At 57.1% G+C, this 25,051-nt stretch overlaps 1 protein-coding gene across 3 annotated transcripts in view; it reads right to left on the reverse strand.

The window, feature by feature from the left end:
- Nucleotides 1-25,051, reverse strand: part of LOC139232692 (disks large homolog 4) — a 438,206-nt gene that overhangs the window by 24,294 nt on the left and 388,861 nt on the right. For all 3 annotated transcript variants that reach the window (XM_070863168.1, XM_070863167.1, XM_070863169.1), the window contains 5 exons: nucleotides 23,753-23,877; nucleotides 21,593-21,762; nucleotides 13,100-13,236; nucleotides 9,587-9,731; nucleotides 6,890-7,028 (listed from right to left, as the gene is read on the reverse strand). In XM_070863168.1, the coding sequence (XP_070719269.1) occupies nucleotides 6,890-7,028; nucleotides 9,587-9,731; nucleotides 13,100-13,236; nucleotides 21,593-21,762; nucleotides 23,753-23,877 (716 nt within the window). The remainder of the gene's footprint in view (nucleotides 1-6,889; nucleotides 7,029-9,586; nucleotides 9,732-13,099; nucleotides 13,237-21,592; nucleotides 21,763-23,752; nucleotides 23,878-25,051) is intronic.

The following is a 25,051-nucleotide window of genomic DNA, read 5'->3' on the forward strand; positions in this document are numbered from 1 at the left end:
TTACTAATAATCATTTCCTTTAATTCATCTTGCTCACTAGACCCTTGGTTCACTAGCATTTCTGGGACGTTATTTGTGTCCTCTTCCGTGAAGACAGAACCAAAGTATTTATTTAATTGTTCTGCCATTTCCTTGTTCCCCATTACAAATTCTCCCATTTCTGTCGGTAAAGGACTTACATTTGTCTTCATTAATCTTTTTCTTTTCACGTACTTGTAGAAATTTTTGCAGGCCTTCTATTTCTTTCTCCCTCATGTGTTTATCCAGCCTCCCCTTAAATGCATCGATACTATTCGCCTCAACCACTCCCTGTGGCAGCAAGTTCCACATTCTCACCACTCTCTGGGTAAAGAAATTAGTCTGTCTTCCCTGTCATCACATGTGGTGGAATCACAGACACAGACACCCGTCCCATCACTGTGTCCCGTCACCGTGCGGGGGGATCGCAGACACAGACCCGTGTCCCGTCACCATGCGGGGGAATCACAGACATAGACCCCCGTCCTGCCACCGTGCGGGGGAATCACAGACACAGACCCCCGTCCCGTCACCGTGCGGGGGAATCACAGACACAGACCCCCGTCCCGTCACCGTGCGGGGGAATCACAGACACAGACCCCCGTCCCGTCACCGTGCGGGGGAGTCACAGACACAGACCCCCGTCCCGTCACCGTGCGGGGGAATCACAGACACAGACCCCCGTCCCGTCACCGTGCGGGGGAATCACAGACATAGACCCCCGTCCCGTCACCGTGCGGGGGAATCACAGACACAGACCCGTGTCCCGTCACCGTGCGGGGGAATCACAGACACAGACCCCCGTCCCGTCACCGTGCGGGGGAATCACAGACACAGACCCCCGTCCCGTCACCGTGCGGGGGAATCACAGACACAGACCCCCGTCCCGTCACCGTGCGGGGGAATCACAGACACAGACCCCCGTCCCGTCACCGTGCGGGGGAATCACAGACATAGACCCCCGTCCTGCCACCGTGCGGGGGAATCACAGACATAGACCCCCGTCCCGTCACCGTGCGGGGGAATCACAGACACAGACCCGTGTCCCGTCACCGTGCGGGGGAATCACAGACATAGACCCCCGTCCCGTCACCGTGCGGGGGAGTCACAGACACAGACCCGTGTCCCGTCACCGTGCGGGGGAATCACAGACACAGACCCCCGTCCCGTCACCGTGCGGGGGAGTCACAGACATAGACCCCCGTCCCGTCACCGTGCGGGGGAATCACAGACACAGACCCGTGTCCCGTCACCGTGCGGGGGAATCACAGACACAGACCCGCGTCCCGTCACCGTGCGGGGGAATCACAGACACAGACCCGTGTCCCGTCACCGTGCGGGGGAATCACAGACACAGACCCGTGTCCCGTCACCGTGCGGGGGAATCACAGACACAGACCCGTGTCCCGTCACCGTGCGGGGGAGTCACAGACACAGACCCGTGTCCCGTCACCGTGCGGGGGAATCACTGACACAGACCCGTGTCCCGTCACCGTGCGGGGGAATCACAGACACAGACCCCCGTCCCGTCACCGTGCGGGGGAATCACAGACACAGACCCCCGTCCCGTCACCGTGCGGGGGAGTCACTGACACAGACCCGTGTCCCGTCACCGTGCGGGGGAGTCACAGACACAGACCCTCGTCCCGTCACCGTGCGGGGGAATCACAGACACAGACCCCCGTCCCGTCACCGTGCGGGGGAATCACAGACACAGACCCGTGTCCCGTCACCGTGCGGGGGAATCACAGACACAGACCCGTGTCCCGTCACCGTGCGGGGGAATCACAGACACAGACCCGTGTCCCGTCACCGTGCGGGGGAATCACTGACACAGACCCGTGTCCCGTCACCGTGCGGGGGAATCACAGACATAGACCCCCGTCCCGTCACCGTGCGGGGGAATCACAGACACAGACCCGCGTCCCGTCACCGTGCGGGGGAATCACAGACACAGACCCCCGTCCCGTCACCGTGCGGGGGAATCACAGACACAGACCCGTGTCCCGTCACCGTGCGGGGGAATCACAGACACAGACCCCCGTCCCGTCACCGTGCGGGGGAATCACAGACACAGACCCCCGTCCCGTCACCGTGCGGGGGAATCACAGACACAGACCCCCGTCCCGTCACCGTGCGGGGGAATCACAGACACAGACCCGTGTCCCGTCACCGTGCGGGGGAATCACAGACACAGACCCGTGTCCCGTCACCGTGTGGGGGAATCACAGACATAGACCCCCGTCCCGTCACCGTGCGGGGGAATCACTGACACAGACCCGTGTCCCGTCACCGTGCGGGGGAATCACAGACATAGACCCCCGTCCCGTCACCGTGCGGGGGAATCACTGACACAGACCCGTGTCCCGTCACCGTGCGGGGGAATCACAGACACAGACCCCCGTCCCATCACCGTGCGGGGGAATCACAGACACAGACCCCCGTCCCGTCACCGTGCGGGGGAGTCACTGACACAGACCCGTGTCCCGTCACTGTGCGGGGGAATCACAGACACAGACCCCCCGTCCCGTCACCGTGCGGGGGAATCACAGACACAGACCCCCCGTCCCGTCACCGTGCGGGGGAATCACAGACACAGACCCCCGTCCCGTCACCGTGCGGGGGAATCACAGACACAGACCCGTGTCCCGTCACCGTGCGGGGGAATCACAGACACAGACCCCCGTCCCGTCACCGTGCGGGGGAATCACAGACACAGACCCCCGTCCCGTCACCGTGCGGGGGAATCACAGACACAGACCCCCGTCCCGTCACCGTGCGGGGGAATCACAGACACAGACCCGTGTCCCGTCACCGTGCGGGGGAATCACAGACACAGACCCGTGTCCCGTCACCGTGTGGGGGAATCACAGACATAGACCCCCGTCCCGTCACCGTGCGGGGGAATCACTGACACAGACCCGTGTCCCGTCACCGTGCGGGGGAATCACAGACATAGACCCCCGTCCCGTCACCGTGCGGGGGAATCACTGACACAGACCCGTGTCCCGTCACCGTGCGGGGGAATCACAGACACAGACCCCCGTCCCATCACCGTGCGGGGGAATCACAGACACAGACCCCCGTCCCGTCACCGTGCGGGGGAGTCACTGACACAGACCCGTGTCCCGTCACTGTGCGGGGGAATCACAGACACAGACCCGTGTCCCGTCACCGTGCGGGGGAATCACAGACACAGACCCGTGTCCCGTCACCGTGCGGGGGAATCGCAGACACAGACCCGTGTCCCGTCACCGTGCGGGGGAATCACAGACACAGACCCACGTCCCGTCACCGTGTGGGGGAATCACAGACACAGACCCGTGTCCCGTCACCGTGCGGGGGAATCACAGACACAGACCCGTGTCCCGTCACCGTGCGGGGGAATCACAGACACAGACCCCCGTCCCGTCACCTTGCGGGGGAGTCACAGACACAGACCCGTGTCCCGTCACCGTGCGGGGGAATCACAGACACAGACCCCCGTCCCGTCACCGTGCGGGGGAATCACAGACACAGACCCCCGTCCCGTCACCGTGCGGGGGAATCACAGACACAGACCCCCGTCCCGTCACCGTGCGGGGGAATCACAGACACAGACCCCCGTCCCATCACCGTGCGGGGGAATCACAGACACAGACCCCCGTCCCGTCACCGTGCCGGGGAATCATAGACACAGACCCCTGTCCCGTCACCGTGCCGGGGAATCACAGACACAGACCCCCGTCCCGTCACCGTGCGGGGGAATCACAGACACAGACCCCCGTGTCCCGTCACCGTGCGGGGGAATCACAGACACAGACCCCCGTCCCGTCACCGTGCGGGGGAATCACAGACACAGACCCGTGTCCCGTCACCGTGCGGGGGAATCACAGACACAGACCCGTGTCCCGTCACCGTGCGGGGGAATCACAGACACAGACCCGTGTCCCGTCACCGTGCGGGGGAATCACAGACACAGACCCGTGTCCCGTCACCGTGCGGGGGAATCACAGACACAGACCCCCGTCCCGTCACCGTGCGGGGGAATCACAGACACAGACCCGTGTCCCGTCACCGTGCGGGGGAATCACAGACACAGACCCTTGTCCCGTCACCGTGCGGGGGAATCACAGACACAGACCCCCGTCCCGTCACCGTGCGGGGGAATCACAGACACAGACCCGTGTCCCGTCACCGTGCGGGGGAATCACAGACACAGACCCGTGTCCCGTCACCGTGCGGGGGAATCACAGACACAGACCCCCGTCCCGTCACCGTGCGGGGGAGTCACAGACACAGACCCGTGTCCCGTCACTGTGCGGGGGAATCACAGACACAGACCCCCGTCCCGTCACCGTGCGGGGGAATCACAGACACAGACCCCCGTCCCGTCACCGTGCGGGGGAATCACAGACACAGACCCCCGTCCCGTCACCGTGCGGGGGAATCACAGACACAGACCCCCGTCCCGTCACCGTGCGGGGGAATCACAGACACAGACCCGTGTCCCGTCACCGTGCGGGGGAATCACAGACACAGACCCTTGTCCCGTCACCGTGCGGGGGAATCACAGACACAGACCCCCGTCCCGTCACCGTGCGGGGGAATCGCAGACACAGACCCGTGTCCCGTCACCGTGCGGGGGAATCACAGACACAGACCCCCGTCCCGTCACCGTGCGGGGGAATCACAGACACAGACCCCCGTCCCGTCACCGTGCGGGGGAATCACAGACACAGACCCCCGTCCCGTCACCGTGCGGGGGAATCACAGACACAGACCCGTGTCCCGTCACCGTGCGGGGGAATCACAGACACAGACCCCCGTCCCGTCACCGTGCGGGGGAATCACAGACACAGACCCGTGTCCCGTCACCGTGCGGGGGAGTCACTGACACAGACCCCCGTCCCGTCACCGTGCGGGGGAATCACAGACACAGACCCCCGTCCCGTCACCGTGCGGGGGAATCACAGACACAGACCCTCGTCCCGTCACCGTGCGGGGGAGTCACAGACACAGACCCGCGTCCCATCACCGTGCGGGGGAATCACAGACACAGACCCACGTCCCGTCACTGTGCGGGGGAATCACAGACACAGACCCGTGTCCCGTCACCGTGCGGGGGAATCACAGACATAGACCCCCGTCCCATCACCGTGTGGGGGAATCACAGACACAGACCCCCGTCCCGTCACCGTGCGGGGGAATCACAGACATAGACCCCCGTCCCATCACCGTGCGGGGGAATCACAGACACAGACCCGTGTCCCGTCACCGTGCGGGGGAATCACAGACATAGACCCCCGTCCCATCACCGTGTGGGGGAATCACAGACACAGACCCCCGTCCCGTCACCGTGCGGGGGAATCACAGACACAGACCCGTGTCCCGTCACCGTGTGGGGGAATCACAGACACAGACCCCCGTCCCGTCACCGTGCGGGGGAATCACAGACACAGACCCCCGTCCCATCACCGTGCGGGGGAATCACAGACACAGACCCGTGTCCCGTCACCGTGCGGGGGAATCACAGACACAGACCCCCGTCCCGTCACCGTGCGGGGGAATCGCAGACACAGACCCGTGTCCCGTCACCGTGCGGGGGAATCACAGACACAGACCCCCGTCCCGTCACCGTGCGGGGGAATCACAGACACAGACCCCCGTCCCGTCACCGTGCGGGGGAATCACAGACACAGACCCCCGTCCCGTCACCGTGCGGGGGAATCACAGACACAGACCCCCGTCCCGTCACCGTGCGGGGGAATCACAGACACAGACCCCCGTCCCGTCACCGTGCGGGGGAATCACAGACACAGACCCGTGTCCCGTCACCGTGCGGGGGAATCACAGACACAGACCCGTGTCCCGTCACCGTGTGGGGGAATCACAGACACAGACCCGTGTCCCGTCACCGTGCGGGGGAGTCACAGACACAGACCCCCGTCCCGTCACCGTGCGGGGGAATCACAGACACAGACCCGTGTCCCGTCACCGTGCGGGGGAATCACAGACACAGACCCCCGTCCCGTCACCGTGCGGGGGAATCACAGACACAGACCCGTGTCCCGTCACCGTGCGGGGGAATCACTGACACAGACCCCCGTCCCGTCACCGTGCGGGGGAATCACAGACACAGACCCGTGTCCCGTCACCGTGCGGGGGAATCGCAGACACAGACCCCCGTCCCGTCACCGTGCGGGGGAATCGCAGACACAGACCCCCGTCCCGTCACCGTGCGGGGGAATCACAGACACAGACCCCCGTCCCGTCACCGTGCGGGGGAATCACAGACACAGACCCGTGTCCCGTCACCGTGCGGGGGAATCACAGACACAGACCCGTGTCCCGTCACCGTGCGGGGGAATCACTGACACAGACCCCCGTCCCGTCACCGTGCGGGGGAATCACAGACACAGACCCGTGTCCCGTCACCGTGCGGGGGAATCACAGACATAGACCCCCGTCCCGTCACTGTGCGGGGGAATCACAGACACAGACCCCCGTCCCGTCACCGTGCGGGGGAATCACAGACACAGACCCCCGTCCCGTCACCGTGCGGGGGAATCACAGACACAGACCCGTGTCCCGTCACCGTGCGGGGGAGTCACAGACACAGACCCCCGTCCCGTCACCGTGCGGGGGAATCACAGACACAGACCCCCGTCCCGTCACTGTGCGGGGGAATCACAGACACAGACCCCCGTCCCGTCACTGTGCGGGGGAATCACAGACACAGACCCGTGTCCCGTCACCGTGCGGGGGAGTCACAGACACAGACCCCCGTCCCGTCACCGGGCGGAGGAATCACAGACACAGACCCGTGTCCCGTCACCGTGCGGGGGAGTCACAGACACAGACCTGGTTTGGGTCATGGAAATCTCCTCACCTGGGTATGTCATCCTCTCCCATCAAGCCTTTGGGAATAGGCGAGTATCTGTGAGGGGAGGAAGGGGTCAGCGTCTGAGAGTAGTCTGTGCCCAGGTAGTTGGAGTGGCCCATTTCACTGTCCAGGTGTTGGGAGTAGGCTAGAGGGGAGAGAAAGCTGTTAAAGAAGGTGGTGGGAGGAGGGGACAGATGCAACAGCAGCTCTCTAAACAAGCGTGTCTCCCGTAACTCCGCATATTAATGGCTTCCCTCACAGCTATTTCAGCATTCGATCCAACCTTCTCACACAAATATTCAGACTGGTTACCATGGTTTGTTGTGTAGGTGTGAGTTAGCAATAACAGCTTGGGGACATTACTGCAAACTGGCATAAATTGTACAGCAGCTTGCAATGGGAACAGGAACAGGAGGAGGCCATTCTGCCCCTCGAGCCTGTTACACAGGAACAGGAGGAGGCCCATTCAGCCCCTCGAGCCTGTTACACAGGAACAGGAGGAGGTCCATTCAGCCCCTCGAGCCTGTTACACAGGAACAGGAGGAGGCCCATTCAGCCCCTCGAGCCTGTTACACAGGAACAGGAGGAGGTCCATTCAGCCCCTCGAGCCTGTTACACAGGAACAGGAGGAGGCCCATTCGACCCCTCGAGCCTGTTACACAGGAACAGGAGGAGGTCCATTCAACCCCTCGAGCCTGTTACACAGGAACAGGAGGAGGCCCATTCAGCCCCTCGAGCCTGTTACACAGCAACAGGAGGAGGCCCATTCAGCCCCTCGAGCCTGTTACACAGCAACAGGAGGAGGCCCATTCAGCCCCTCGAGTCTGTTCCGCCACTCAGTTAGAACAGGGTTGATCTGTATTTTAACTCCATTTACCTGCCTCGGTTCTGTAACCCTCAATACCCAACAAAAATCCATCAACCTCAGTTTTGAAATTTGCAAGTGACCCCCGGCCTCAGCAGCTTTTTGGGGGAGAGAGTTCCAGATTCCCACTGCCCTTTGTGTGAAGAAGTGCTTCCTGACATCACCCTTAACGGCCTGGCTCTAATCTTAAGGTGACGCCCCCTTGTTCTGGACTCCCCCCACCAGAGGGAACAGTTTCTCTCTCTCTACCCCGTCAATTCCTTTAAACCCCTCGATTAAATCGGCCCTTAATCTTCAACACTCGAGGGAATACAAGGCCAGTCTGTGCAACCTAGCCCCAGGGCAGGTACAGCACGGGTTAGATGCAGAGTAAAGCTCCCTCTACACTGTCCCATCAAACACTCCCAGGGCAGGTACAGCACGGATTAGATACAGAGTAAAGCTCCCTCTACACTGTCCCATCAAACACTCCCAGGGCAGGTACAGCACGGGGTTAAATACAGAGTAAAGCTCCCTCTACACTGTCCCATCAAACACTCCCAGGGCAGGTACAGGAGATTAGATACAGAGTAAAGCTCCCTCTACACTGTCCCATCAAACACTCCCAGGGCAGGTACAGGGGGTTAGATACAGAGTAAAGCTCCCTCTACACTGTCCCATCAAACACTCCCAGGGCATGTACAGCACGGGGTTAGATACAGAGTAAAGCTCCCTCTACACTGTCCCATCAAACACTCCCAGGGCAGGTACAGCACGGGTTAGATACAGAGTAAAGCCCCCTCTACATTGTTCCATCAAACACTCCCAGGGCAGGTACAGGGGGTTAGATACAGAGTAAAGCTCTCTCTACACTGTCCCATCAAACACTCCCAGGGCAGGTACAGCATGGGGTTAGATACAGAGTAAAGCTCCCTCTACACTGTCCCATCAAACACTCCCAGGGCAGATACAGCACGGGTTAGATGCAGAGTAAAGCTCCCTCTATACTCTCCCATCAAACACTCCCAGGGCAGGTACAGCATGGGGTTAGATACAGAGTAAAGCTCCCTCTACACTGTCCCATCAAACACTCCCAGGGCAGGTACAGGGGGTTAGATACAGAGTAAAGCTCCCTCTACACTGTCCCATCAAACACTCCCAGGGCAGGTACAGGGGGTTAGATACAGAGTGAAGCTCCCTCTACACTGTCCCATCACACACTCCCAGGGCAGGTACAGGGGGTTAGATACAGAGTAAAGCTCCCTCTACACTGTTCCATCAAACACTCCCAGGGCAGATACAGGGGGTTAGATACAGAGTAAAGCTCCCTCTACACTGTCTCATCAAACACTCCCAGGGCAGGTACAGCACGGGGTTAGATACAGAGTAAAGCTCCCTCTACACTGTCCCATCACACACTCCCGGGGCAGGTACAGCACGGGGTTAGATACAGAGTAAAGCTCCCTCTACACTGTCCCATCAAACACTCCCAGGGCAGGTACGGGGGGTTAGATACAGAGTAAAGCTCCCTCTACACTGTCCCACCAAACACTCCCAGGGCAGGTACAGCACGGGGTTAGATACAGAGTAAAGCTCCCTCTACACTGTCCCATCACACACTCCCAGGGCAGGTACAGCATGGGGTTAGATACAGAGTAAAGCTCCCTCTACACTGTCCCATCAAACACTTCCAGGGCGGGTACAGCTTGCCCAACCTCCCATGGGAATGTGTGTGTGCGCGTCTGACAGACTTCAGCAGTGTCCCAGAGACCAGCTGTGCCCTGAGAGAGGAAGCGAGAGACAGCGGAGTGGGGAGGGGATGGTCGGGCGAGGATTTTTCTGGGGCTGGCCCCGCTTACAGGTGGTGATGTCGGGAGGTGCGTAGGTATCGTTGACGTAGAGGGTGGTGGGTTTGGCGATCTTCAGGTACACAACATCCGATGTGTTCTTCAACGCCGCCACTGCATCCTCGTGCATCACGTCCTCTAGGCCCACGTTATTTACCTGGAGCGGAGAGACCGAGAGAAGGTGATCTGGCGCAAGGAATCTGTTTGTATTATTAATGATGTGGAGCGTATACCCACTTCCTGTCCAACTCCTTGGGCCCAAGTTTCCACATGATTTGCGCCTGATTTTTTAGGAGCAACTGGTGGAGAACGGACTATCTTAGAAATCGCAATTCTCCACATTTTTTTTTCTGCAGTTCTAGTCAAGAGAACAGTTCTACTTTGGAACAGAATTTTTTCTTCAAAAGGGGGCGTGTCCGGCCACTGACGCCTGATTTGAAAGTTTCCACAGTGAAAACGTACTCCAAACTAAAGTAGAATGGAGCAAGTGAAGATTTTTGTAGAACTGAAAAAACCTGTTCTGCACATTAAAAAAATCAGGCGCAGGTTACAAATTAGGCGTCCAGAACGAGGGGGGGGGGGGGAGGGAACTCATTAAATTCTATAATAAATCCTTATTTATACTTCCTACAAATATTATACAAATAAATCCAACCTGAATAAACATTTATAAGCAAAGAAAAGATTAAATAAACCATCTTCCTACCTGTGTGAAAGTGCTTCAGCCAGGGAGAATGCTGCAGCCGTTCGTGCCGCTGAGCGGGAGGGAGGGGAAGGAGACAGCGGTTTGTTGCCGGGGAGGGAGGGGAGGGGAAGGAGACAGCGGTTTGTTGCCGGGGAGGGAGGGGAAGGAGACAGCGGTTTGTTGCCGCGGCGGGGAGGGAGGGGAAGGAGACAGTGAGAAGGGTAGCCTCAGTGCTGATGGCAATGTGCTTTTATTAAAAAATGTTCAAAAATTAAACAGCTACAAAGGACTACAAAAATGGCCGAGTGCCAATGTTTTTTTTCACACTGAGCATGCGCGAACGCTCCAACTCGCACGCGCAGCGTTGCCGGCAGGAAAAAAACGAATTTAAATAGTACCCGCCCCCTCCCACTTACAAAATTGGCGCGAGTGTAGGCTCCGCCCCCCTGGGCGCCGCGCCAAACAGACAAGGAACTGCAAAGCGCTCGAGAATAGCGCGTTATTTTTCTGCCGCCGTTTTAGGCGTGAAAAACGGGCGCCCAGCTCGGAGGGGCGCCCGTTTTTTATCCTATGGAAACTTGGGCCCCTTGTCCTGAATATTGGTCAACATATAACACTGTGTGCACATTTACAATGCAAATTTTGTATGTAAACATCTCCTTATAATGCTGCAATTCCCGGCTCAGGCCAGCAGGTGGCACTGTACAACAACAACTTGCATTTATACAGCGCCTTTTAACGTAGTATGACGTCCCAGGGCGCTTCACAGGAGCATTATCAAACAAGATTTGACACCGAGCCGCATAAGGAGATATTAGGACAGGTGACCAAAAGCTTGGTCACAGATAAGTTTTTAAAAGGACATCGTTAAAAGAGAGAGAGGTGGAGAGGTTTAGGGATGGGGTTCCAGAGCTTGGGGCCCAAGCAGCTGAAAGCACGGCCGCCAATGGTGGAGCGATGGAAATCGGGGGATGGGCAAGAGACTAGAAGTGGGGTTGTGCAGAGATCTCGGAGGGGCTGGGGAAAGTTACAGAGATGGGGAGGGGGGGGGCGGGCGAGTGGGGAGGGTCATGGAGAGATTTGTAAACAAGGATGAGAATTTTGAAATCGAGGCGCTGCTTAACCGGGAGCCAATGTAGGTCAGCGAGCACAGGGGGTGATGGGTGAGCGGGACTCAGTGCGAGTTAGGACACGTCAGCGAGCACAGGGGGTGATGGGTGAGCAGGACTCAGTGCAAGTTAGGACACGGGGCAGCGAGCACAGTGGGTGATGGGTGAGCGGGACTCGGTGCGAGTTAGGACATGGGTCAGCGAGCACAGTGGGTGATGGGTGAGCGGGACTCGGTGCGAGTTAGGACACGGGGTCAGCGAGCACAGGGGGTGATGGGTGAGCAGGACTCAGTGCAAGTTAGGACACGGGGCAGCGAGCACAGTGGGTGATGGGTGAGCGGGACTCGGTGCGAGTTAGGACATGGGTCAGCGAGCACAGGGGGTGATGGGTGAGCGGGACTCGGTGCGAGTTAGGACACGGGGTCAGCGAGCACAGGGGGTGATGGGTGAGCGGGACTCGGTGCGAGTTCGGACACAGGTCAGCGAGCACAGGGGGTGATGGGTGAGCGGGACTCAGTGCGAGTTAGGACACGGGGTCAGTGAGCACAGGGGGTGATGGGTGAGCGGGACTCGGTGCGAGTTAGGACACGGGGCAGCGAGCACAGGGGGTGATGGGTGAGCGGGACTCGGTGAGAGTTAGGACATGGGACAGCGAGCACAGGGGTGATAGGTGAGCGGGACTCGGTGCGAGTTAGGACACGGGTCAGCGAGCACAGGGGGTGATAGGTGAGCGGGGCTCGGTGCGAGTTAGGACACGGGGTCAGCGAGTACAGTGGGTGATGGGTGAGCGGGACTCGGTGCGAGTTAAGACACGGGGCAGCCGAGTTTTGGATGAGGTTAATTTATGGAGAGTGGCCGATGGGAGGTCGGCCAAGAAAGCATTGGAATGTAACAAAGGCACGGATGAGGGCTTCAGCAACGAATGAGCTGAGGCAGGGGCAGAGACGGGCGATGTTACGGAGGTGGGAGTAGGCGGGTTTCGTGATGGGAGGGGAGATGTGGTCGGAAGGTCAGCTCGGGGTCAAATCGGACGCTGAGGTTATGACCAGTGTAGTTCAGCCTCAGACAGTGGCGGGGGGAGGGGTGGATTCGGTGGCGGGTGAACGGAGGTTTGTGGCGGAGATTTCCGCTCATCCAGGGCTGGATGTCGGACAGTGACTTGCCATAGAGGGAGTGCAGCGAAGGTTCACCAGACTGATTCCTGGGATGGCAGGACTGTCGTATGAGGAGAGATTGGGTCGACTAGGCCTGTATTCACTAGAGTTTAGAAGAATGAGAGGGGATCTCATTGAAAGGTATAAAATTCTGGCTGGGTTGGACAGACTGGATGTGGGGAGGATGTTTCCCCGGGGCTGGGAAGTCTAGAAGAAGGGGTCACAGTCTCAGGATACAGGGTAGGAAATTTAGGAGCGAGATGAGGAGAAATGTTTTCACTCAGAGGGAGGTGAACCTGTGGAATTCTCTACCACAGAAGGCTGTGGAGGCCAAGTCACTGAATATATTTAAGAGGGAGATAGATAGATTTCTAGACACAAAAGGCATCAAGGGGTATGGGGGAAAATCAGGACTATAGTGTTGAGATAGAGGATCAGCCATGATCATATTGAATGGTGGTGCAGACTTGAAGGGCCGAATGGCCTAATACTGCTCCTATGTTTCTATGTTTCCACTGCCGTCGCGGTGGGAATTCGGGGGAGCAGGGAGCCGCAGGGTACACGGCGAGAGACTCACGGCCAGAATCTTGTCTCCGATCTGTAGCCGGCCATCTTTGTGCGCCGCCCCCCCTTCGATGATCTTGGTGACGTAGATGCTGTTGTCTCCGGGGATGTGCTGGTTTCCGATTCCGCCCGCAATGCTGAATCCAAGGCCTGTTTGCGGCAAGAGAGGAGCGAAGATGTACAGTGTGAATCGGTGTGGTTATACCGTCACCACGGCACCAACAAACACACACCCTGAAAGGTGGCTCCCATACAGAAACGCTCAGCATGTGACCTGGCCACGTGACCTCTTTACAAAAAGCAAAAACATACAAAAATATAATTAAATGAAAAAAACACGTATTTTTAAAAACCCTGCCCACCACGTTACATTTATTTTTAATCATAATTAAAACTTTTTTAAAGAATCGGCAAATATTTTTTCTTTGAAAGACATTTCTTTCAACCTTAATTTCGATAGTGTATTTACGTGAGGTGTTTTTTTTAATGTTTTATGTAGTGTTTGGGGGTGTTTCACCAACGTCAGCGTCCTCGACCAGGCCAACATCCCCAGCATTGAAGCACTGACCACACTCGACCAGCTCCGCTGGGCAGGGCCACACAGACACGAGACTCCCCAAAGCAAGCGCTCTACTCGGAACTCCTTCACGGCAAGCGAGCCAAAGGTGGGCAGAGGAAACGTTACAAGGGACACCCTCAAAGCCTCCCTGATAAAAGTGCAACATCCCCACCGACACCTGGGAGTCCCTGGGCCAAAGACCAGTCCGCCCTAAGTGGAGGAAGTGCATCCGGGAGGGTGCTGAGCACCTCGAGTCTCATCGCCGAGAGCGTGCAGAAACCAAGCACAGGCAGCGGAAGGAGCGTGCGGCAAACCAGTCCCACCCACCCTTTTCTCCAACTACTGTCTGTCCCACCTGTGACAGGGACTGTGGCTCTCGTATTGGGCTGTTCAGCCACCTAAGAACTCATGCTAAGAGCGGAAGCAAGTCTTCCTCGACTCCGAGGGACTGCCTATGATGATGATGCTTCTCATTCATAGTAATAAGGGTTTCGGATTTACGAAACTCCTATTATTATGAATGAGAAAATACTTTACCGTGATTGGGTGTCCAGGCCCCACGTGACTTCTGCGGACGTCCCAACGTGAAGGCGCTTCATTGTGCAAGAAGGGGAGGCCTCGGGAACGGGATCTCTGGCGGGCGTTCGATCGAAAGGTAAGTGCGCATCGTTTCTCTTATTTTTAGTCGAACGCCCGCGGGGAGAAAAAACTGGGATTTCTGGGCCAATGTTTCAGGTCGATGACCTTCGTCAGACCATTTTGTGACCCCCACACATGACCCTTTTGTTGTACTTACATCAGTAGTTGCAGTAGATCGGTTGTCCACCAGTGGGAGCTCTACTACAGTTAGGCAACTGAATCCCTGGAGCTTGGTTCAAATTAACGGACGGAGGGCGGAGGTGGGGGAGAGACATCACACAACGCGCCATTTCCCCCTTCCCCCGACCACCCCACGGACAAAACTGGACCGGCTTGCCTGACGTGACTCTCAGGAGACGAGACTTATTCCTAATTTATTTTTCTTTCCTTTTCCAAAAGAGGAAAGACAGAGTTGCAGAATTACAGAAAGGCAACGGTGCCAGAACTGAGAGGCTATAACCATCAGGAAAGACCAAATAGGTTAGAAAATCGAAGACCTTGAGAAGTAACTTTTAAAAATTCATACTCGGGATGTCGCTGGCAAGGCCGACATTTATTGCCCGTCCCTAATTGCCCCTTGAGACGGTGGTGGTGAGCCGCCTTCTTGAATGCATCTGAGTGTCTCGCTGGGCTGTTTCAGAGAGCAGTTAAGAGTCAACCACATTGCTGTGGGACTGGAGTCACATATAGGCCAGACCAGGTAAGGGCGGCAGATTTCCTTCCCTGAAGGAGATTACTGAACCAGATGGGTTTTTACGACAATCCGGTAGTTTCATGCTCACTGTTACTGGCGCTGGCTTTTTGTCCCAGATTTAGTTAACGAACTGAATTTAAATTCCCCAGCTGCCGTGGTGGGATTTGAACACACGTCTCCGGATCGTTAGTCCAGGACTCTGGATTACTGGTTCAGTAACTTAACCACTGTGCTACTGTTCCCCTGATAGAGGTCTTTAACATTATGAAGGGGTTCGGTAGAGTAAACATAGACAAGATGGTTCCAATTGTGGGGGAGACCAGAACTGGGGTCAATCAATGTCGGAGGGGCGGTACTGAGGAAGCCCCGCACTGTCGGAGGGGCAGTACTGAGGGAGCGCCGCACTGTCGGAGGGGCAGTACTGAGGGAGCCCCACACTGTCGGAGGGGCGGTACTGAGGGAGCGCAGCACTGTCGGAGGGGCGGTACTGAGGGAGCGCAGCACTGTCGGAGGGGCAGTACTAAGGGAGCGCCGCACTGTCAGAGGGGCAGTACTGAGAGAGCGCCACACTGTCGGAGGGGCAGTACTGAGAGAGCGCCACACTGTCGGAGGGGCAGTACTGAGGGAGCGCCGCACTGTCGGAGGGGCGGTACTGAGGGAGCGCAGCACTGTCGGAGGGGCGGTACTGAGGGAGCGCAGCACTGTCGGAGCGCAGCACTGTCGGAGGGGCAGTACTGAGGGAGCGCCGCACTGTCGGAGGGGCAGTACTGAGGGAGCGCCGCACTGTCGGAGGAGCAGTACTGAGGGAGCGCCACACTGTCGGAGGGGCAGCACTGAGGGAGCGCCACACTGTCGGAGGGGCAGCACTGAGGGTGCACCGCACTGTCGGAGGGGCAGTACTGAGAGAGCGCCACACTGTCGGAGGGGCAGTACTGAGAGAGCGCCACACTGTCGGACGGGCAGTACTGAGGGAGCGCCGCACTGTCGGAGGGGCAGTACTGAGGGAGCGCCGTACTGTCGGAGGGGCTGTCTTTCGGACGAGGCGTTAAACCCGGGCCCCGTCTGCTCTCTCGGGTGGGCGTAAAAGATCCCACGGTGCTATTTCGAAGAAGAGCAGGAGAGTTCTCCCTGGCGTCCTAGGGCCAATACTTATCCCTCAATCAACATCACTAAAACAGATTAGCTGGTCATTATCACGGGAGCTTGCTGTGTGCAAATTGGCCACCACGTTTCCTACATTACTGCGCGTCAAACGTACTTCATCGCCTATGGAGCGTATTGTGACGTTCAGGGTTGGTGAGAGGCACTGTAGAAATGTAAAGCCCTCTGCTTTGTGTGTTCGGCGCAGACACTGTCGCTGCCAAGCTCGCAGTTCCTCGTCAAAACTCATTACATTATCCTTGGAAACTGCTTCCCCTGTCATCGCTAAGTATAAGATATGAGGCAATTGCATAAATCCTGTTCCAGGATAGTCATTATCCAGCCGTCATTATTTTTAATTATAGGTATCAGCAGCGTGCTCGCTCAGCTGGATTGGGTGAGGTTTGCAGAGCCTGTGACGGACCTGGGGATTAAAGCAGAGGCAGGACAGGGACTGTCGGATGGCCATAGCAACTGACCAATGACTGAGGGCCGGCCTTTATTTGAAGGGCCATTTGTGATTTTTGTTTTAAAACCAGCCCCTCTCACAAAATGAAGACTGTGATAGAATTGTTCATCAATGTCACCAGGCTCCCCCGGGACACGGTATTAATCCCCCCCCCCCCACCTCAGCACAGACAGGGGTCGCCAACTCTGGCAGACGTATTTCTGGAGGTTTCGTCACATGACCTCCCGTCTCTAAATGCCCCGCCCGGTCAAACAGACGCTTTTGGCCACCTTACCAAAATAAAACAAGGGGCAAAGTGGCCAAGACCCGCCAGGAAGTAGCATTAATGAGCTGGGAGAGTGGGTACCGACTAGTTGGCCATCACGAAGCATGGAAATTCATTTCAGCAAGGTATGTTCTGGTGCAACATACCTTGCCTGTGGGCCTGTGAACTGGGGCCAGGGTTTTGAGGCCTGGGGCCTGGGTTTTGAGGCCTGGACTTTGTGGCCTAGGGCCTGGGTTTTGAGGCCTGGGTTTCGAGGCCTGGACTTTGAGGCCTGGGGCCCGGGTTTTGAGGCCTGGGTTTCAGGGCCTGGGTTTTGAGGCCTGGACTTTGAGGCCTGGGTTTCGGGGCCTGGGTTTTGAGGCCTGGGGACTAGGTTTCAAAGCCTGGGGCCTGTGACCTGGAGCTTGGGCCTAGAGTCTGGGTTTTGGGGTCTGGGGCCTGGGGCCTGGGCGACTTGGATCATATTCCTTCCACAGCCAGGGCCTGGGCGATGAGGGCGACACAGTTCCCTCTCTCTAAGCTGTTGAGTGGGCCCCATGGATTCCCCCCCCCTTATCCAACCGCGTAGTGAGGACCGATAAGCACCGAGACCCTGCCGCACCTTGGCCGCCTCACTCAGACAGGCCCCGACGGAGGGAGTGTGGGGAATGGAACCGTGTTTAGCCGGCACTGTTACCGAGATCAGAATTCGGGGGCAGGTTTCACTCTGCACCCAACACCCAGTCGGCAAAACCTCCAGCTCCTGGAGCTTCTGGTTATTAATGGACTCGTCACTGGCTCCTCGACAACCCTCGGTGTGTTGACAGAATCACACAGCGAGGGGAGAGAGCTCAGAATTGCTGAAGGTGTGGACGCTTTAATTGCTGGTTGGGGATTCCAGAATTATTCAATTGGAAACACAAGCCCAACACAAAAGCGGAAAAATACAACTAATTATCGCACAATTTCAGCAGCTCTATATTTGGGATGCTATAACTGTTCCATGGTGTGAAGGAGCCGGGGACAACTAGCAGAACGAATAGCTAGCTGGCTCCAAGGCAGAAAGCACAGAATTCATAGAAACACATTTCTATTAAGAACTAGTTGATTTATTAACAAAAGTTTAACAATCACACGACACATTACCGGTTCATCCACCAGGCTCACACCCACCTGCCTCATCGTGGATGACCTCGACTCAACTGGCCGGGGTTTTATTGCGTCTTGTGAACATCACGTGACGGGCTAAGCCACTCACAAAGGGTAGCTATTCACAGTGGCAGAAGGCGGGCAGTGGTGTTCCACAAGGAGCAGTGCTGGGACCACTGCTGTTCACAATTTAAATTAACAATTTAGACTTTAGAATCAAAAAAAACCCTCTAAAATTGCGGAAGAAAGACTTGGATTTATATAGCGCCTTTTCATGACCAGCGGATGTCACAAAGCGCTTTACAGCCAATGAAGTACTTTTGGAGTGTAGGCACTGTTGCAACGTGGGAAACGCGGCAGCCAATTTGCGCACAGCAAGCTCCCACAAACAGCAATGTGCTAATGACCCAGATAATCTGTTTTTTTAGTGATGTTGGTTGAGGGATAAATATTGGCCTCATGACACTGGGGAGAACTCCCCTGCTCTTCTTTGAAATAGGGCCATGGGATCTTTTACATCCAATTGAGAGCAGACGGGGCCCCGGTTTAATGTCTCATCCGAAAGAAGGCACCTCCGACAGTGCAGCTCCCTCAACACTGCACTGGAGTGTCAGCCTGGATTTTTTGTGCTTATGACACCAAATTGGGGATAGTCAATACTGAGGAGGACTGCGACAAATTTCAGGAGGACATTAATAAAACTTGCAGAATGGGCATATAATTGACAAATGAAGTTCAACATTTTGGTCGGAAGAATAGGGAGGTCACTTATTACTGGAAGGGTGTGAGTCTGGGTGGGGTAGAGGAACAAAGGGATCTCGGATACAAATACATAAATCACTAAAAGTAGTGACACTAGGTTAGCAAGGCCATAAAAAGCAAACTAAGAACTAGGGTTTATTCCTAGAGGTATAGAATTGAAAAGTAGGGAAGTTATGCTAAACCTGTAGTGAACCTTCGTTAGGCCGCACTTGGAGCACCGCGTACAGTTCTGGTCACCATATTATAAAAAGAATATAGAGGCACTGGAGAGGGTGCAGAGACGATACCAGAAATGCGAGGGTATACATATCAGGAAAGGATGAACAGGCTGGGTCTCTTTTCGCTTAAAAAAGGAGGCCGAGGGGTGACTAAACAGAGGTCTTTAAAATTATGAAAGGAGTGGATACAGAGAGGCGCCGAAATTGCCCTCCGCCCCAAATGGGGCGGATAATTCAAATTAAATGAATATTCTCTGCCCAAATCCATGGGGCCGTGAATAGAGGGAAATGGATTTATTTTTGTGTTTTAATTCGTTGCGGCGCCGTTTGGACAGCTGAGGGGCGGAAGTGCGTCGGGAGTGGGGCAGAGGGCGGGAGCAGGAGCGGGGCGGAGGGCAGAGGGAGCGGGGCGGAGGGAGCGTGGCGGAGGGCGGAGGGAGCGTGGCGGAGGGAGCGGGGCGGAGGGAGCGTGGCGGAGGGCGGAGGGAGCGGGGCAGAGGGCGGAGGGAGCGGGGCGGAGGGCGGAGGGAGCGTGGCGGAGGGCGGAGGGCGGAGGGCGGAGGGAGCGTGGCGGAGGGCGGAGGGCGGAGGGAGCGGGGCAGAGGGCGGAGGGAGCGTGGCGGAGGGCGGAGGGAGCGGGGCAGAGGGCGGAGGGAGCGGGGCGGAGGGAGCGTGGCGGAGGGCGGAGGGAGCGGGGCGGAGGGAGCGGGGCGGAGGGAGCGTGGCGGAGGGAGCGGGGCGGAGGGCGGAGGGAGCGGGGCAGAGGGCGGAGGGAGCGTGGCGGAGGGAGCGTGGCGGAGGGCGGAGGGAGCGGGGCGAGCGGGGCGGAGGGAGCGTGGCGGAGGGAGCGTGGCGGAGGGCGGAGGGAGCGTGGCGGAGGGAGCGTGGCGGAGGGCGGAGGGAGCGTGGCGGAGGGAGCGTGGCGGAGGGAGCGTGGCGGAGGGCGGAGGGAGCGGGGCGGAGGGCGGAGGGAGCGTGGCGGAGGGAGCGTGGCGGAGGGCGGAGGGAGCGGGGCGGAGGGAGCGTGGCGGAGGGCGGAGGGAGCGGGGCGGAGGGCGAAGGGAGCGGGGCGGAGGGCGGAGAGAGCGGGGCGGAGGGCGGAGAGAGCGGGGCGGAGGGCGGAGGGAGCGGGGCGGAGGGCGGAGAGAGCGGGGCGGAGGGCGGAGAGAGCGGGGCGGAGGGCGAAGGGAGCGGGGCGGAGGGCGGAGAGAGCGGGGCGGAGGGCGGAGAGAGCGGGGCGGAGGGCGGAGAGAGCGGGGCGGAGGGCGAAGGGAGCGGGGCGGAGGGCGGAGAGAGCGGGGCGGAGGGCGGAGGGAGCGGGGCGGAGGGCGGAGGGAGCGTGACGGGTGGCGGAGGGCGGAGGGAGCGGGGCGGAGGGCGGAGGGAGCGTGGTGGAGGGTAAGCAGTGTTAATCAGTGTGGCGCAGACGTATAGCAAGGTCCCTCCCCCTCGGTTAAAGGGCAGGGCCGCTGTGAGCTCTGCGGCCACTTTAGTGGCACTCACTGAGCCACCAGGGTTTTGGCCGGCCCAGCAGTCCGGTACCCCAGAGGAGGTGTCGGGCTGCCTGTTGGTGGCCCGGGCGAACCCGCGGCTGCCAGTGTCTGGCCGACATCAGAGTTGTTCGACAATCTGGGGAACCGACAGGCGGCTGCTCCGCTCTCGCGTGTGTCTAAGGGGCCGTCGCGTACCCAACGGGGCGGGACAGAAACCAGTTTCCGGTGCCCCCATCCCGGGGATGGTTTCGGTGGGCCAGCCCATCCGCCTGCCCCCGGTCGGAAAGGCCTTACCGCCCCGCTACTGCATCTTCGAGGCGGTAATGGACCTTAAAGAAGGGGGGCAATTTTGGCCCCAGAACGTTTCCACTTGTGGGGAAGAGCATAACTAGGGGCCATCATGAAATGCATTGGGGAATTCAGGAGCAACTTCTTTACCCAGAGAATGGTGAGAATGTGGAACTCGCTGCCACAGGGAGGGGTTGAGGTGAATATTATCGATGCATTTAGGGGGAAGCTGGATAAACACATGAGGGAGAAGGGAATAGAGGGTTATGCTGATAGATTTAGATGAGGAAAGACGGGAGGAGGCTCGAGTGGGGCAAAAACAGCGGCAGTGCAATGTTCCCTCAGTACTGCCCCTCCGACAGCGCGGCGCTCCCTCAGTACTGCCCCTCCGACAGCGCGGCGCTCCCTCAGTACTACCCCTCCGACAGCGCGGCGCTCCCTCAGTACTGCCCCTCCGACAGTGCGGCGCTCCCTCAGTACTGCCCCTCCGACAGTGCAGCACTCCCTCAGTACTGCCCCTCCGACAGTGCGGCGCTCCCTCAGTACTGCCCCTCCGACAGTGCGCTGTTCCCTCAGTACTGCCCCTCCGACCGTGTGGCGCTCCCTCAGTACTGCACTGGGAGTGTCGGCTTGGATTATGGGGCTCAACTCCCTGGAGCGGGACTCGAATACCACGTCCTCATGGCTCGGGGGCCGAGAGAGTGGGGAGGCCATGGTGCGGACTGCTAAACAGGAGGCGTGATGTGAGGGAGGGATGGGGGGATGGGAGGCGAGGGACAGGCTCAACCTCGTACACGGGGAAACCTTGGCTCTGGGGTTTGCAGGGGGTCGAATTGCCGAGCGGCCGTTACCTTTCGGGCCTTTGACCAGTTTAATCTCCATGATCTTCTCGGCAATGGGTTTCCTCCTCATCACGTACAGGCGGACAATGGAACCGGCTTCCTTGAGAGCCTCCACGGCTGTGCTGTGCGTGACCTCCCGCACATCCACATCATTGACAAACAGAATGCTGTCGTTCACCCTGCCACGCACAATCAAAGCAAGCTCCGTTAGTTCAGCCCCACCGCAGAATTCCGCAAACCCTCACCAAACAGCCCCTGGCCGCCAAGCCCCATTCAAGTATGTGTGGGCGGCAAATCAGGTCAGACACTCCTACATCAGAAACAGGAGCAGGGGTCGGCCATTCAGCACCTCGAGCCTGCTCCACCATTCAGTAAGATCGTGGCCGACCTATCATGGACTCAGGACCACTTCCCCGCCCGCCCCTTGACTCCCTTATCGTTCAAAAATCTGTCTAGCTCCACCTTCAATGAGCCAGCCTCCACAGCTTTCTGGGGCAGAGAATTCCAAAGATCCACCTCATCTCAGTTTTAAATGGGCGACCCCTTATTCTGAAACCATGCCCCCTAGTTCTAGATTCCCCCACGAGGCATTTACCCTGTCCAGCCCCCTCAGAATCTTATATGTTTCAATAAGATCACCGCTCATTCTTCTAAACTCCGGCAGAGAATGACAGATTTTTGTTGGGCTAAGGATAGTAAGGTTTTTGTTATTAATTTATTCACTCACGGGATGTGGGTGTCGCTGGCAAGGCCGGCATTTATTGCCCATCCCTAATTGCCCCTTGAGAAGGTGGTGGTGAGCCGCCTTCTTGAACCGCTGCAGTCCGTGTGGTGAAGATGCTCCCACACAGTGCTGACTTTGTCGTTGTGGTTGTGTACAACCGAGTGTCTCGCTGGGCCATTTCAGAGAGAGGTTAAGAGTCAACCACATTGCTGTGGGTCTGGAGTCACATATAGGCCAGACCGGGTAAGGGCGGCAGATTTCCTTCCCTAAAGGACATCAGTGAACCAGATGGGTTTTTACGACAATCCGGCAGTTTCATGCTCACCGTTACTAATACTAGTTTTTTTTTTAATTCCAGATTTATTTAATTAACTGAATTTAAATTGCCCCCTATATGAATTTTTTTTAAAAGCACAGGTTAGATACAGAGTAAAGCTTCCTCTACACTGTCCCATCAAACACTCCCAGGGCAGGTACAGCACGGGTTAGATACAGAGTAAAGCTCCCTCGACACTGTCCCATCAACCACTCCCAGGGCAGGTACAGCACGGGGTTAGATACAGAATAAAGCTCCCTCTACACTGTCCCATCAAACACTCCCAGGGCAGGTACAGCACGGGGTTAGATACAGAGTAAAGCTCCCTCTACACTGTCCCATCAAACACTCCCAGGGCAGGTACAGCACGGGGTTAGATACAGAATAAAGCTCCCTCTACACTGTCCCATCAAACACTCCCAGGGCAGGTACAGCACGGGGTTAGATACAGAGTAAAGCTCCCTCTACACTGTCCCATCAAACACTCCCAGGGCACGTACAGGGTAAAGCTCCTTCTACACTGTCCCATCAAACACACCCAGGGCAGGTACAGGGGGTTAGATACAGAGTAAAGCTCCCTCTACACTGTCCCATCAAACACTCCCAGGGCAGGTACAGCACGGGGTTAGATACAGAGTAAAGCTCCCTCTACACTGTCCCATCAAACACACCCAGGGCAGGTACAGCACAGGGTTAGATACAGAGTAAAGCTCCTTCTACACTGTCCCATCAAACACTCCCAGGGCAGGTACAGCACGGGGTTAGATACAGAGTAAAGCTCCCTCTACACTGTCCCATCAAACACACCCAGGGCAGGTACAGCACAGGGTTAGATACAGAGTAAAGCTCCCTCTACACTGTCCCATCAAACACTCCCAGAGCAGTTACAGGGTAAAGCTCCCTCTACACTGTCCCATCAAACACACCCAGGGCAGGTACAGGGGGTTAGATACAGAGTAAAGCTCCCTCTACACTGTCCCATCAAACACTCCCAGGGCAGGTACAGCACGGGGTTAGATACAGAGTAAAGCTCCCTCTACACTGTCCCATCAAACACTCCCAGGGCGGTGAATTTCTGGCCCACTGGAACCCCCCACAGCCCCGATCCGCCCCCCCTATACCTACGTACCTGAGCCTGCCGTCCTGGGCTGCGGCCCCTCCAGGGATTATTTTGGTGATAAAGATGCTGGGGTCATCTCCAATGTGCGGGTTATCTGTCCCGCCAGCGATGCTGAATCCCAGTCCAGAGTTCCCCTGGGAAAAGGCAGAATACGGTAACCGGAGAGTCACGCAGGCATCGAGGCAAGGGTTCGGCTCAGTGGTAGCATGGTGGCCTCATATCCGGAACCCGAGGGGTCGTGTCCCAGTCCTGGAGCGGGAATTCCTCAGAACACGCGGCATTGGTGAACGGGAGGGAGAGGCTGCGTGTGTGTGGGTGATGGAGGAGCTGGTATCTGAGAGTGGGACAGGCTGTGTGCGTGGGACGTCTGCTGTATATCAGCTTGTGCATGGATTTTGTTTAACGTGTGGTGGCCGTTGCACACCAGCCGCCACACAGGAAAATCTACGCACAGGCACCTTGTAGTTCGGGATCTGGAATGTCAGGTCCTTCATTGAAACACCTGTGAGTCCATCCCTTTTTAGTGTGGAAGAAAGTCATTCTCGATACGAGGGACTGCGTAAGAAGAGAAGAGATATCAGCTTGAACCACAGTCTGCCCCACTTGTGACAGAGACTGTAATCCCTGCATTGGACTGTACAGCCACCTGAGAACTCACTGTTAGAGTGGAAGCAATTTTGAGGGACCGCCTACGATGATGTGTGTGTGGGTGATGGAGGAGCTGGTGCCTGAGAGAAGGACGGGCTGTAGACTGATTGAAATAGGATCAGAATTAATTCTGGAACAATGGGCCATAATGGCCCAGAAATTCCGTTTTCTCCTTCCCGCGGGCGTTCGACTAGACTTTAGAGAAAAAAGTACGCACCTCCCTGAAGGTGCTGCGCCCGCTCGACTTTCCGATGCACAGGCCTCCTCTTGCTGCGCATCGCAGTGCGTGCACGTCGGGACATGTGCAGGCCTGGCGCTGGAGTCACATGGCTCTGGGCAGCCAATCAGGTATAGTATATTCTCATTCATCGTAATAGGAGTTCCGTAAGGTCCTAAACTCCTATTACTATGAATGAGAACCCTCCCAAGCACCCAAAACACTAATAAAAAATGGAAAATATACACTACATATTTAAGATTCATTTAAATTAAAGCTATTAATGTCTTATAAAAAAAATATTTTCCCGATTAAAAAATGTTTTTTTTAATTATGCCTTAAAATAAACTTACCATTGTGGGGAGGGTTTTTAGCAATAAAATGTGTTTTCATAACTTTATTTTTATATGTTTTAAAAAACTTGTGCCTGTAAAAGTAGGCTA

The sequence above is a fragment of the Pristiophorus japonicus genome, chromosome 20 (assembly GCF_044704955.1).
Source record: "Pristiophorus japonicus isolate sPriJap1 chromosome 20, sPriJap1.hap1, whole genome shotgun sequence".
Classification (NCBI taxonomy): Eukaryota; Metazoa; Chordata; class Chondrichthyes; family Pristiophoridae; genus Pristiophorus; species Pristiophorus japonicus.